Source organism: Cryptomeria japonica, chromosome 6 (assembly GCF_030272615.1).
Source record: "Cryptomeria japonica chromosome 6, Sugi_1.0, whole genome shotgun sequence".
In the NCBI taxonomy this organism is placed as follows: domain Eukaryota; kingdom Viridiplantae; phylum Streptophyta; class Pinopsida; order Cupressales; family Cupressaceae; genus Cryptomeria; species Cryptomeria japonica.
In genome coordinates, this window is record NC_081410.1 from 342,721,691 (window position 1) to 342,736,719 (window position 15,029).

General features: G+C 39.0%; 1 protein-coding gene across 2 annotated transcripts in view; it reads right to left on the reverse strand.

Annotated features, from left to right (window-relative positions):
* The window catches only part of LOC131077999 (uncharacterized), a 49,433-nt gene that overhangs the window by 1,415 nt on the left and 32,989 nt on the right, over nt 1-15,029 (reverse strand). For both annotated transcript variants that reach the window (XM_058015631.2, XM_058015620.2), the window contains exons 2-6: nt 5,979-6,080; nt 5,505-5,765; nt 5,177-5,293; nt 3,552-4,406; nt 1,352-3,265 (exon numbers count right to left, since the gene is read on the reverse strand). In XM_058015631.2, coding sequence (XP_057871614.2) covers nt 1,352-3,265; nt 3,552-4,406; nt 5,177-5,293; nt 5,505-5,765; nt 5,979-6,080 — 3,249 coding nt within the window. The remainder of the gene's footprint in view (nt 1-1,351; nt 3,266-3,551; nt 4,407-5,176; nt 5,294-5,504; nt 5,766-5,978; nt 6,081-15,029) is intronic.

Sequence of the window (15,029 nt, forward strand, 5' to 3'; positions counted from 1 at the left end):
ATTTGTGCTGTTTGATTTGACTTAAAATCTAAATTTGTTTGTGAGATCTGATGATGCCTGTTTATAAATAGAATGAAATTGAACGTGAGTTTCTACAAAATCTGAACAGATGAGACAGCAAACGAATTATCCAGCCTGTGATAGCATGGACATCAGATAGACAAAAATAGCACCATGTTGGAGAGAGTGGCCACGTATATTACGGGCTTATTTCCAACACTAACCTATGTCAATAGAGAACATGCATTTACCCATCCCATTTAAAGGGAGAAATATATAATTGCAAAAACACTAGTGGCTACATACAGCTGATTCAACCCATTGCTCCCCACCATTCAAACCAAAGTGCTGACCATATTTACGACCTTATATTTGTCTGGAGAGCAAGGTAACTGTGAAGATTGCAGGATGTCAAATAAAAAAATCAAATCTAATTGAACATATGAGACGGAAAGCAAGCTACCCAGCCTGTCCCGAATTAACAATTAGCAAGATCCTCATGCTGCTGAAAAGAGAGTCCAGTTATACATTTGTTAGCAGTACATAATTCCATTGATTAATCCATCTCTATAATTAATGTGATTCAGTGTGTTGCACCATGTCAAGATGGGAAGCAAGCTACCCAGCCTGTCTTGAATGAACAATTAGCAATATCCACGTGCTGTGAGAGACAGAACCCAGTTATATATTTGTAAACAGTACACATTCCATTTATTAATCCATCTCAGTAATTAATGTGAAACCACATAAAAATAGTGTTTACGAGGCAACTACAGTTAGATAACTCAATTGAAGCTCATTGCACTCCCCCATTCAAACTAATTTGATGATTCCCTTTGTGCCCTTAGATATTTTTCCGGAAGGCAAAGGTGGGTTTGAGAACCGCAGAATGGCAAAGCACAAAAATCAGCCTGTGCTGGATGAACATCAAATTGTTAGTAATGCCACCCATGATGGAGAGAGTGCCCACTTATAGATTTCTGCTTAGTTACCATGATTTGTCCAAGTGAATAACAAGTGTGGCCCACAGTGTTGCACATTCATTGGCCATCCCATATAAAGCCATACAGGAAGGCATAAAACACCACCAAAACAGGAGAGATAAAGAATTACCCAGAGCATAGAAAATCGAAGACAAAGAATAGGAAAACATGGCAACAAAACCCACATCATTGTCAACAGAACAGAACTAAATGATTCCATTAAGTTCTAGCACAAGATTCCATGAAGTCTGGTCAGAGAAATGTATAGAGCTTTCATCTTTCTTCAAATGCACTTTAAACTGCTATTGCCCTAACAACATGAAGAAATGTAAACAAACAAGATCACAATGGCTTCCAAGTCTTCTTACCAATTCATCCTCTTCAGAATCTGCAAAATTAATTCCTGCAGATTTTGACCTGCACTTGGCATGTACAATAGCACCCCGTGAAGACCCACCCATGCCTTCTGTGCTTCCACCAGGAGCATTCATGTAAACCGTTCCCTTATACATCCACTCATCTGTTTCATCACTGTAGAAGAATTCAAATAGTTCTCCACAAAGTACACACACACTCTGATCATCATCTACGGGGACTGCAAATTCCTCATTATCTTTTTTATCCAAAGTCATTTCCACAGGAGAAAAGGCAGGAACAACCTCAGCTGCTAAATTCTCTGTCTCATTGAGCCATTCCGTAGCACTCATAAACCATTTACGAGATGTGGACTGCAGAGACTTTTGTTTGCGACTCTTAGAAATGGTTCTGTTTCTAGACACGTGCCAATCCATGTGATTGCTGTGCTCTTCTTGACATCTGAAGCGCATCCCACATGATGTGCACTGTCTTGGCAAATCATTATATAATGCATTAAGAACAGATTCATGACGAACCCTGAGGATTTCTGAACTAAATTGAGTTCCAATGGGATCCTGAGTATCCTGTGCTTCTGATAGTGCAGCTTTTGAAAGGCATTGATTAGCAGGTAGGATAGAAAGTAAGGATGTTGTAGTAGAAGCCTCAGCCACAGTTGCATTATTATCTGAGAGTTGATTTGCCATTATAGCTGATGTTACAGGTACAGATACAAATGGAGCAGAAGATGCAGCTGTCACAGATATCAAACCCTTTTGCATGAGTGAACTCAGAATACTCGAGAGAGAGCTCCCTGAAGTTTGTGGAATGGTAACCGAACCCATCACTTGTGATGATGATGCTACCAACAATGATGCTGGTGGGGGGCCAGGGGGAAGAGGTGGTTGTACTCTCCCTAAAACCTGTGAAGATAAGTTATTGGGGACAGGTGGAATTAACACAGAGTTTAGTCCTGAATTAGAATTTGCCATGCTGCTGCTGACAATAGATCCCAAAGTTTGAGGAGCACCACCACTTAACTGTGATTGTGTGACAGTTTGGGATTGTATCAATGGTTGAGACTGAATTGTGTGTGAAAATGTAGCAAGGGGAATTTGCTGTACTTCTTGTGGTACTGGTAACTTCTGTGGCATATAGCTACCTTGTGGAACATTGTATGGAAGTTGATTCAACTCTGGAAGAGCTTGAGACTGTGGCACCTGCTGAAACCAGGGAAGCTGCTGAGGAACTTGTTCAACCGGCTCCAATTGACGTGGCGATTGTTTAGATGACTGTGAAGACAAAGCTTGAGAATGGAAAGGGAGATCCTCACTCTTAATAAAATTATTCTGCTGTTGCTGAAGTTGTATTAATTGAAAGTGAGAATTTTGTGGTAGTGGAGCAGATGAAGGCACAGGAGGAATTGGTTGTATGGAAGGCCTTACAGATTGAGGAATAGGTGATGGTGAAACATGCCTCTCAGGTTGCTGCCTCATTGGAAAGGAAATGTTACTAGATGCTGGCATCATAGATGGCAGAAATTCAAAGTTCAAAGAATCGCTGCCCAGTGAGGATCTGACATTTGCTGGAGATTTTGATAACATTCCTGATTGCAGTTCTGTACCCACTGACCTGAAATTACTTACTGAACCTGCTGGAGGACCACCAGAATGAGCTAAATTGAAAGAAGCAACGCCAGTACTTAAACCACTGCAACCTGGAACAGATGCTTGCACCGTTTTCAGCCTTGATTGTGAAGTTGTGCTAGGATTTTGATGAGAAAAATGAGGTGGCCGAACTGGTACATATCTATGTCCTAATACACCTTCACTACTTTTCGACAAAGATGATGTCTCAATGGCAGTATTAACATTCCATGACACAATACCTGATTGTGAAAGAGAAGATGGGTGGCGCTCTTCTGATTCCTAGATTTTGTAAAACATGATTTTATTAGACACCAATTATCGTATCTAAGTAATAAAATCATTAATAGAATAACTATATTGGTGAACAAAGAAAAATATATAACTTCTGATTGAAAATGATAAGGTTAAAGATGCAGCCAGAAGATTATTTCAATAGGCATCCTTAATATATCTAAGGAAAATAACTAACAAAACAAGAATACAGGGAAAAAAGTTGAAAAAAGAAAAAACTGTTTCTGACTGAACATGATAGATACAATACACAACAGGAACAAAAGAACCATACCCTTCTAAGAGGTAGCATATCCTTCCCACTTAACATGGGCTGATCCATGTGAGACATGGTTCCACGCATGCACCAATCGCTGTCAGGAAGAGCAGATTCTGTGCCCATTCTTTTTCCCCTTCCTAAACCTGGCCACTTATTCACGTCTCCAACAAAGCAATCACCTTTCCTTATGTTGTCACTCCCCCTGCCATGGTTCTCCAAACTAGGGCTCATATCCTCCCACATGTACTCTTCTTCCTCTGAATTTTTCCAGTTTCTAGACATAACTCTAGTATTTTTCATGTCAAGTTCCTGGGGTGGCTGTAAATGTGAAAGTGGTCCCCTCAAAGACCTCTGACCCCTGATATTTCCATAGGCATCAAGCAGAGCATCATGCATTGGCTGCTGTTGCCAATCATAGCCGTTCCTTTGACTGTATGCAGTATCAAGTGGCCGGAGTCCATCTCCATCAGTTTTCCCATGCCAAGGCCTTTCCCATCCATTACCCTGGTCAACAATCTTCTCATTAAGCCTCCCAATACCAATCCTTGATGGAGAAGGAGATCTTCCAGCTCCAATTCTCGATGTAGAGGGAGAGGGAGCATTCCTAACTCCAATCTTTGATGGTGAAGTGTCCCTTCCAATTCCAAACCTTGGTGGAGTGGGAGCCCTTCCACCTCTTAACCTAGAGAGGGGAGAGGGAGGCCTTCCGCCTCCCATTCGAGAAAAGGGAGAGGGAGGTCTCCCAACTCCAACCCTTGAAGGAGACAGAGAGTCACCTAGACTGAAATCATAGTCAAAATAGCGCGTTGCAGGTTTCTGTACATATACAGTTTGATGGAAATCATCTCCCCTTTCCAATCGATGAGCATGCTGGCAAAACAACAAATATAAAATACTTTAAGGGGTAATTTACATCAATAGTAAGCTCATGAGCTGAAATCAGCATACATACATAGTAATAAGACCAGGAAGAAATATATAGATCACACAAATTTAATGTGAACGAATTTAAAGAAAGATGGACAGATGAAAATAGTGCAAAACACCAACCAGCAATTAGGAGAATATCCACAGGGGGGGGAATTACATCAAAAGAATAACAGACAAAATATCCAATCTAATAAAAATCCCAGCAAAAAGAATTTCCTCAAAACAAGCCTTTCTCTATTTAAACATACTTATCGAAAATGACAGAAATTGTCACAGAGAGAATTCTTTGAAAATGTTAAAAACTTACTCTTTCAGCATGAGCAATTTATTGCATGAATCATCAATCACAAAAGCATGATTAGAAAAAAAGGAGATGAGAAATATCACATAGTAGATGGACTTCAAATGGAAACACTCACACAATTTTTTTGAGGGAAATATACAGTAATATTAACCTAGAAAGGGATATATTCAAAATCTAGAAACGTATTCAATTGAGATGATATCTCAACGTCAATCTGCAAACTGCAGTCATGGACAAAAGATCATATAGAACCATGTGACCTGCTTAAATGTGAAGTTAAAGATTGCCTAACAAACCAAAAGCATGCACCGTAAAGCTAATGGAATATTTGAAGAAGAAATCACCCAACAGTTTTTTTGGCATCTATATGCTGATCATACCAGAAAAGAGGAAAAGGATAGCATACATGTAGTCTTCGAGGAGCTTCAGACCACGCCTTTGGACTTTCATGTACAGATCTGCCAGATCTCTCAGGTTCGGGACTTGATGAATCCTCGTTATTTTCTGAATTTGATCCTTCAGCCTGAAAAAAAGCAAACAACATACAAATGTAACTTTTGACAGCAATGTTTATTTGATATAAATGACAGATTGAAAACTTTAGACAATTCTCTACAGAAGCACCAGAGTATATATAGCATCCTTACAGTTAGTACAGGTTTTCCAATCATAAAGTTTGCTTCAAATATATATTTTAACCTCATTCAACATCAGTACATCCAAGATACACTCACCATGCTTGACTGCTCAAATTGCCTAGCCTCCAAGTACTTTGGATTTACATGGATGCTGTGGCCAGGGCGCTGAGCCTGAGACTCAGTTGGCCTTGAAGATGTAGTGCCAGGTGATGGACCATTTACAACAGGAGGAAACTGGAGATCTGCTTCAATAGTACGGAGAGGTGGTGAAGGGAATACTCCACCCCACGTTCTGAAAAGATGTTGCATCGCATGATATGAACTGGGATCAACTTGCCTATATGATGTGCAAAATACCTTTAAAGAAGAAAGCCAGAAATATAATAGGATTAAGATAAAGGAGATTTGAAGCCCCAAATAATTGAATAACCACATGCAAACTGGAAACCAAAAGCTTTAGTAGTCATATCTATAGATTATTACTGCAGTCAGAAACTTTGTATTCATTACACTAAGTGAACTGCATCTACAGAAAGGTTAAGCAAAATTATCCGGGCACAACATCTTTACCTCAGGAAGTCGAGCTGAAAAATATTTAACATAGTCCCCACCAATATTCTTTACAATACTATCTAAAAGGTAAAGAGAAGGTAATTTCTGCTCAACAGGAACCTGCAAATAAGTCACAGACTGATGATGAGATATAAAGTTATATATTGAACATAGCATCAAAAAATTGAAAGCTGCAGCATAATCTTCTTCTGAAAGATCAGCCATTGTATAAAACGAAAAAATTCAATAACAAATGCACAAGAGGCATGGTTATGACCAAAACTATTAGAAAAAATATTAGACTAAAGCTACAATACAGGTTATATTTAATTATAAATTATGACAAAAAAGATGCCAAAAAAAAATTTAAAAAGACAAAAGAGTGATAAATTATGGCCAGAGAGGCAGCACCTAAATATCTTCAAGAGAGAAAAATACAAAGAATTCCTTTCAACCCTCAATAGATAAGGAATTATAATTATATACATTACTGAAAAACATACTTATAATTGCAGAAATACAGGTATTAGAAACATCAAATAATAATTGGAATTACAATTTATAATTATGTACATCAGTAAAAAACATAACTATAAAGAAAGAAAGGTTCTTGGAGTTTGAAGAATACAGGCATTCAAAACGTCATATTGAGCAGACAACCAATAAACACGCTGAACAAAAAACACATGTACAACATGCAAGGTATCCAACAGCTGATTTGAGGATCGATAACAAATGCACAAGAAGCATGGTTATGACCAAAACTATTAGAAAAAATATTAGACCAAAGCTACAATACAGGTTATATTTAATTATAAATTATGACAAAAAAGATGCCCAAAAAAAATTTAAAAAGACAAAACAGTGATAAATTTTGGCCAGAGAGGCAGCACCTAAATATCTTCAAGAGAGAAAAATACAAAGAATTCCTTTCAACCCTCAATAGATAAGGAATTATAATTATATACATTACTGAAAAACATACTTATAATTGCAGAAATACAGGTATTAGAAACGTCAAATAATAATTGGTATTACAATTTATAATTATGTACATCAGTAAAAAACATAACTATAAAGAAAGAAAGGTTCTTGGAGTTTGAAGAATACAGGCATTCAAAACGTCATATTGAGCAGACAACCAATAAACATGCTGAACAAAAAACACATGTACAACATGCAAGGTATCCAACAGCTGATTTGAGGAACGAAGACTATGTAGTAGTCAAAAATGGCAAATATGATCACTTAGCTGTAGTCGGGAAGTATGGATATTCATAGAATGCAGCTTCATGGTGGCAAAGCTTGAAATATTCAAGCTTGCCAGAAAGTATTTTGAGCATCAGATTGACTCCAAAACTCGATTTAAATAAAATGTGTTATTTCCTACATGTCAAAGGACATAAAAGATATTAATTCGATGATTTAGTATGAAGTGGGTTCAATTGCAACTCCCAAGTCCCAATTATGTCAATATAGACTATATTTGTGATTTTTGCAAATTCCCTCCCCTCATTCTAAGCTTATTCTTCCAAATTGTTCACAAATGGAGAAGATTTCTCTAACAATTAGAAAAAAATATGAAAAAATAAAAAACGTTAACATCTTGCATTTTTCATATTTTAATTGCTTTGATTCAAACCTTTCATGTGAGACTATCAAAAGGACATTAACTGACTTCAATAACAAAGAGTGAATTAAAATGCAGCCAAAAATATTTCCATTTTTTTTTCACTTGATCTTTCATATGCCACAATGTTGAGGCATGGTTATTCGGTTGATCTTCATCAAAGTCACTCAGACATGTGCTGTTACAGCATTTGAACGACCACCAACAAAACTAAACTTGTATTAAAAGCCCATATCCAGTATCCACAATGATTGAATTATATAAATCTAGCCTATCCATTTATGCCAACCTCAAAAGTGTGTTAAATTTGTTCATGCTTTTGTTAAAAAAATTGGTTGATAATGCTTGGGTGAGGTTATGGATTTCCTTTATTGTGGTGTGTGGTAAGCTTACACAACAATCAAAAGATTTTAACCCTGGGTTACATTCAAATGTAATCCATATTCGCCACTGTGTCCACTAGAGTTATAGGCCATCTTATTGGGGTTATGAATGTCCCCAGTAAAATTAAATCCCCATCACTTGGACAAAAGTTTGTAAATACTAAATTGTAATGTTTTTTACCTATCACATTTTTTCATGTATCTTTTGCACCTATTTGCTAATGAGGAAATATTCATCAGTAATAAGATAAGAGAAATAATTACAAAAATGATTCAAATAGTCTGCCACTATAAGCATCAATGACACTTCTTGCCATAGCATAGGAATTGTCAGTAACATTGATATGCATTTAGCTATCATAAGGATTATTGATTAACAATATAGATGATCCTAAACATCACCAGCAATTGCTATTGTTTGTATTGCCCATTGTAGCTATAAATGTTCAACATTCATTGACTAAAAGAAGGTTTAATTTTAAATATATTTTTAAGTCTATCACAATCCCATGTTAATTATTGGCCTAACTTGTGAAGGGCAGTTGCCTCCTATTTCTCTCTAAATAGTAGATTCCCTTTACCTTCAGCATTTTTTTCTATATATAAATAGTTGCTTTACTTTCTTCATATATGGCTGAAGTAGGAGCAATAATACCATTATCAACCTCAGATTCTGTATCTTCAGCGCTTTAGTAGGGTGGCATATCTAATCATTTCATGGATCCTTCTTTTTACAACATTGCCAAATTTTACCTCTATAAACTCCAAAATGCTTTACTAACTAATACATATCTTAACAACCTGAATGCCCTTGAATTTGCATTTACAGAAGATTTTACAATGGCTCCCAGCTGACTGTGTCAACCTGATTGGAATATTGGCCTTAAATATTTACAAACATCTAAATAGTGAATCTCAGAGTCAGTTTCCAAAATAAGGATCAACCTGAATGCCCTTGAATTTGCATTTACAGCAGATTTTACAATGGCTCAATAAACCATCTATGAGGACTATGGGACTTTCATTATGGGATACTTTCTCACAGCACATAAGAGTAGAAGAATGCTACTGACCAGATCAGAAACTTAGGTACTTGCCCCCTACCTGATTTATTAGATTTCTCGCATTTCCCCTACCCTTCTAGGCTTCATCTATAGCCATCGAACCTTGAAGACACTCTAGTAAAAGTGGGAGATCTCTATGCCAACAAGTTCCCCGTAGTTAAGCACCCCTTTACCCTCTTGTTTTATTCTGTTTGCTTATATTGGTCCATTTGCTTTATTTAGTTTATTGCATGTTGTGGTTGCTTTATGTTAAAACACATTACATGCTTATTATCCTTTTGGATGTATACTTAGAGAGGCCCCTCCCATTATTATGTATCACTTGGGAACGTCTCATTTACTTTAAGTGTCCCTTTACTTTTGGATGGATCACCTTTCCCTACCTTTTCTGTTGGGAGGATAAATATCCCAAATCTTTTCACAGCCCATTGGTATCAAGTGCCCCGGGTGCATAAATAATCAACCTCCTTCAGCCAAGGCCTAGGGGATATTCATTCCACGAAATTTACATAGGGCACAATCTTGGCTTCATCTCATCAAAGTGTTAGGCCTTTGCACTCAGCAAAACTTGATCCTTGGTGAGCTCTTTGTGAACCATTCAACTTCAATAAACTTGGGACCACTTGAAACATTTCCCTTGTTATCATATCGTATCATTTTACTAATCATTCTTCTCAAACTTCATACTCTCTAGGACTCATAAAGGTTACTACTTGTTGTGACGTTTTCACACTGCCCCATTGCAAATGGGGACCCCCACTTTTTGCTTTGTAGGTTAGTTGTAGTGGCGTCTATAGCTATTAACCTTTCACTCTAAGGAAGTAGGTTGGATGAGAAAAAATTGGCTAATTGTTGGGTCATTTCCTTTGACCCCCAAGATCCGCAATCTGCCTTGAGACATTTCCTTTTTGGCCACAAATTAGCAAACTTCCTTTGCTGGGTCAAAACCACAACCAGCCTAGAGTGTATTTCTATTGGTTTCTTGATATCCAATCTAGATGGATAATCATTGAGTTGCTGATTGTGGGTGATTGATTGACGTTTTTACAGCATGTTAATCATTTCCTTTGGGGGATCAAAACCCCAATCTTCCTACCCCTTCCACTTCACCTTCACCTACCCCTCCATACCATCCTACCTCCCATCTTTCATTCACCCTCACTTCCTTCCTTCCATCCTTATTTCCTTCTTCCATCTTCTTTTCCCCTTTCCATCTTTACCACCTCACCTACATCCTCTATCCCTTCACCCCCCCCCCCCAAGTTCCTAACTTCCCTTTCTACCCTTCCACCCTCTACCCACCTACCTTCCTATCCTCCATCTACCTCCCCCCCCCAACCCAATCTCCCACCATTTCCTTCACCTACCTTCATCTTTCTTCCTTTACCACCTCCTAACCATAGCATCCATCCCTTATACCTCCCTCTCTCAACATATCCTAACCCACTTCCTTTACCCCTTATAACTCTCTCTCCATTTCACCTCCCAACATTCTTCTAACCTTCCTTTTCATTACCTCCCACATCCTTCACCTGCCTTACCCCCATGGCATGTGCTTCCCTTCCCTACATCCTCCATCTTCCATCCCTTATACCTCCCAGCTTCCCTTCCTTACATCCTTTTCTCCCCTTCCTCACGTGGCACCTTTCCTTACCACATCAGCACCTTTCTTCACTTCCCTCCCCCACTTCCTTTGCCTTGAGAAATCCATGACCTTCCCTTCGACCATTTCCTTTGACCTATCTAATCCCCGATCAACTACTTCCTATGCCTCCCAAAAAGCCCAATCACTTTTGTGATCCTCAACATCTACAATAAAAGCAAAGAACGTGAGTGATAGTGCCAGCAAGGATAGAGGGCCCACTCATAAGAGGAGATACTACATTTATAAAATGAGATTGTTGAAACACGTGCTGGGACCCCCCCAAGATCAGCAAGGAGTGAAAAGGTTCGAACTTCCTTTGCCCATTGAAATCCATGAACTACTTTTGACTCGTTTCCTTTGGCCCATCAAAACCACGATCTGTCCTTGAGGCATTGTTGTGCCCATTTCACACATCGCCCCATTAAAATGGGGACCCCCTCTTTTTTGCTTTTGTTTCGCCTGTTCTTCTCTCTACTCTTAGGTTTTTGATTAAGTGAGTGAGTTGTCTAGAGTAGGGTTAAGCCTTAGGGGTTTCTATTGGATATTTTCGAGCCGAGTCTAGTCAAGTTTTTGAAGGTTATTGAGCATCCTCCCAAGGGTTGCAAATTTTGAAATAGGATGAGCCTGTCAGGAAGGTCAGGTATGTCTCAGGATAGGTCCAGCCAGGGTTTCTGAGGGCACATTCAAATTTTGTCTAAGTGTTAGCATTTTAATGATGGAATTGTGCATTTTTTTGGTCTGGGTAATTTTGACCAAATTTTTGATAGCTTGTTAACTGATTCCTAGCCTTAGAAATGACCTAATTATGCCTTGTGAAGTGACTGAAGACCTAAATTTTGGATATTTTGGCTTATAGAGGTAAAATCGCTCCTGTCCCTGTCCCAGGGACCAAGGCGAAAATGATATTTGGTGCATCTTGGTTACTGACTTGTTTTAATTGTTTTGTGCAGGGTCGCCAGGAGATATGATCGGACGTGAATTGAAGATTTTGAAGATTTTGAAGACTCAAAAATGACAAGTTTTTAAGGTTTAAGGTAAATTCGCTCCTGTCCTTCACTGAAGGACCAAGGCGAAATGGCTTGTTTTGATCATTTTTGGTCTTGGTTCATCAAATTTGAACGTCAAGGACGCAGGGAAAGATGAAGCGAGCATAATGGAGTATCCAGACTTAGTCGTTAGCAATAAAAGGTTGAACTTTTGGCCTAGAAAGATAAAGGCGCTCCTGTCCCTCACTGAAGGACCGGAGCTTGAATTCCAAGTTTGCCTTATCCTTGCAAGATTTAAGTGATTTCGCGATTAGAGGAGGACAAAGGAAGTATGTTTTGCTCGTTGAATATAACTTGAATGGGCCGCAATGGAGAAAATCAACCTAAGTAACTAAGGCGCTCCTGTCCCTCTCCCAGGGACCAGAGCGATTTTCAAAAGGAAGCTCCTGTCCCTCTCCAAGGGACCAGAGCGATTTTCTCAAGGGACAAGTTTTTGGCAAAGGAAAAGCAAGTTTTACGTTTGAGATGAGTGAAGGAAGGCGTAATCAATCCGTTGAAGATAATTTTTGAAAGATTGCAAAACACAAGTAAGCTTATAATGGCCAAGGCGCTCCTGTCCCTCTCCCAGGGACCAGGGCAAAAAACACATCATCAAGTCTTTCCCTCCAAATCCAGGCCAAGGCACAGGATGGCGATGATATTTAAGACGCTTCAAGGAAGAACAAAGTTGCAAAGACCACAAAACTGGATGAAAAATGGCTAGGGCGCTCCTGTCCCTCACCAAGGGACCAGAGCGAAATCTTCAAATTTGCTTAATTGCCTAACATTTTGGAGCACTACTTTTGTTTCAAAGACTCAAGATGGAAGGCGGAGTAATATTCTATGTTTAGAAAGTGATTTGAAGATGACACGATCAAGGGTTTGTACCAAGAGCTAGAAGGCGCTCTTGTCCTTCGCCCAAGGACCAAGGCGATTTCATAAAAACAACCATTCCTTTCCAAAACCACGTCAAGGCAAGGTTATGCAAAGTCAAAAATGTCTTTCGAAGGACGATGAACAAGGAATCAACCCTAAAAATCAACTATCTTAAGCACAAATACAAAAATCGCTCCTGTCCTTCACTGGAAGACCAGGGCGAAAATCCTAAGAGGGTCAATTTTACCTTGAGAAAGCAAGCAAGACATGCATAGAACGAGCGATAATGATCGTTGCCTACCTCACATCATGAATTGGCAGTTTGGAAGACAAAGTCCATGGACAAAAGGTAAGATCGCTCTTGTCCCTCACCAAGGGACCAGGGCGAAAATGTTTTAAAGCAAGCTCCTCCCAAAGGTCACATTAAAATTCCAAGTAAGAATGCTATTTTGGACGTCCAAGATAAGACTTTGAACGTAAAAAGCAAGAAATACAAGGCCAAAATGCATGGGCGCTCCTGTCCCTCTCCAAGGGACCAGAGCGATGTTGTTTGATATCCCTTATTCTTCTCATACTTAGGCGCCAATATCCTTCAAATTGCATTAAATGCCAAATTCGCTAAAACTTGGAATATTTTAATTAAGTTGGCATTTAATAAGAGCGCATGGGTATTTAATAATTAATTTAAGCCTTTTAAAAAATCGAAATTTTAATTACAAAGGCATTTAAATTTAATTATTATTAAATTAAATTTAAAATGGAGCGCTTGGGGATATTATTTTAATGTTTTTTGCAAAGTCGGCCTCTTCTCTTATTTAATTTTTATTTATTTTGGCCTATTTTCCAAGTCGGCCTATGGGCAATTGCAATAGTGAGCGCCTATATAAGAGAGGTATTTTGAAACATTTTAATCCATCATTCAATCATTTATTCAAATGCGATTTAAGAAACAATGGAGGTGCGAAATCTGGTCTAAGAAGGAGTGCGAACTTTGTTGGAGGCTAGAGGTGGAGCGAATTTTCCTCAAGGCGTTGAAGACCAAAAGGTGGTGGAGTTGAGGCTCGTGAGGAAGACCATTAAGTTGATAAAGGAGGCGCATTTGCTAGAAGATTTCGATCTTCATTCCACCTAGCGAATTTCTTAATTTTGCATCATTTTTAGAGTTAGTTCTCAAGAAGAGGTATGGCGAGATCTCCCTTGTTCAAATTTTGAAATTTTTGAATTTCGAATTGCATAGTCATATTTAGGAAATGATAATTCAAAGATTTATCATGAAGTTTCCTAAATTTAAAACTTAAATCCAGTCTATATTTCTACGTTGCAAAGTATGTTGCTCATTATGAAATGTTGTGTAGGTGACAAGATGGCGACCCCGAAGGCAGGAGCATCCACTAGTCGTCCAGCCCTCATGAAGGAAGATCAAAGGAATGAAGAATTGGAGACCAAGATCGTGTCAAAGGGGAGCAACATTGGAGATACCAGCTTGGGAAACTTCAATATGAAGAAGTTTCAAGAGGTCCCCTACATTGGAAAGCCATCACCTGTCGCAAGGAGAATAATTGAAAGTGGCATTATCAAGGCGGTCGGCTTCCCTCCAGCAGTCCAGTGTCCTGAGCTGATGATCGAGTGTGCCCGCCATTATGACCCGCAATCGAGATCAATCGTGTCCAAGGAAGGAAACACTTTGGCTTACCTTTCAGAGGAGGCTATCAGTGAAGCTCTCCATCTGCCAGAACATAAAGATATGATTTACAAAAGCTTGGAAGGAGCTAGATCCATGTACGAAGATGATCCAGACACCTGCTTAAGCATCATCAATAAGAATTGGTTACTCAAAAGTCGTCCTCGCCTGAGCAAGATTCCAAACACACCACATAGGATCGACTTCCAGGAGGAGTACAGAGATTTGATAACTTTACTCAATCGAGTTACAAGGGCTCCTCAAGCCTTCTATTTTGAGAAGTGGATGTTCTATTTCATCCAAGTGATAGTTCAAGGGAAAGGAACAATTCATTGGGCTAGAATTATTAGCCATTGCTTGGACGTGCAGTTGAGAAGACTGAAGGCTACCAAGTCATTCCACATGAGCTCGTACATCATATATGCCTTGATCAGGAGTTTTGAATATGCAGGACTACCTCACAGAGGACCGATTGGAAGAGGACCGGGGGAAGTCAGAGTTTGTGAATCTTACGTTCATTTGCATCATCCACTGGGAAGTAACTACAAGTTAGTTAATGATACCTTCACGATGAACATCACCAGGACATTGCAAGGTGGGATTCACAATCGGATATCTCAAGATGCACAGGAGCTTGTAAAGAGGTATGGTGCTTGGTTTATCCAATTCCAGAAGTTTACATATATTAGAGTTCATGGGTGTCCTTCACCTCCATATATGTTGCCAAGATATCCGACAGACAGAATAGTGTTACTAGAGGTGACT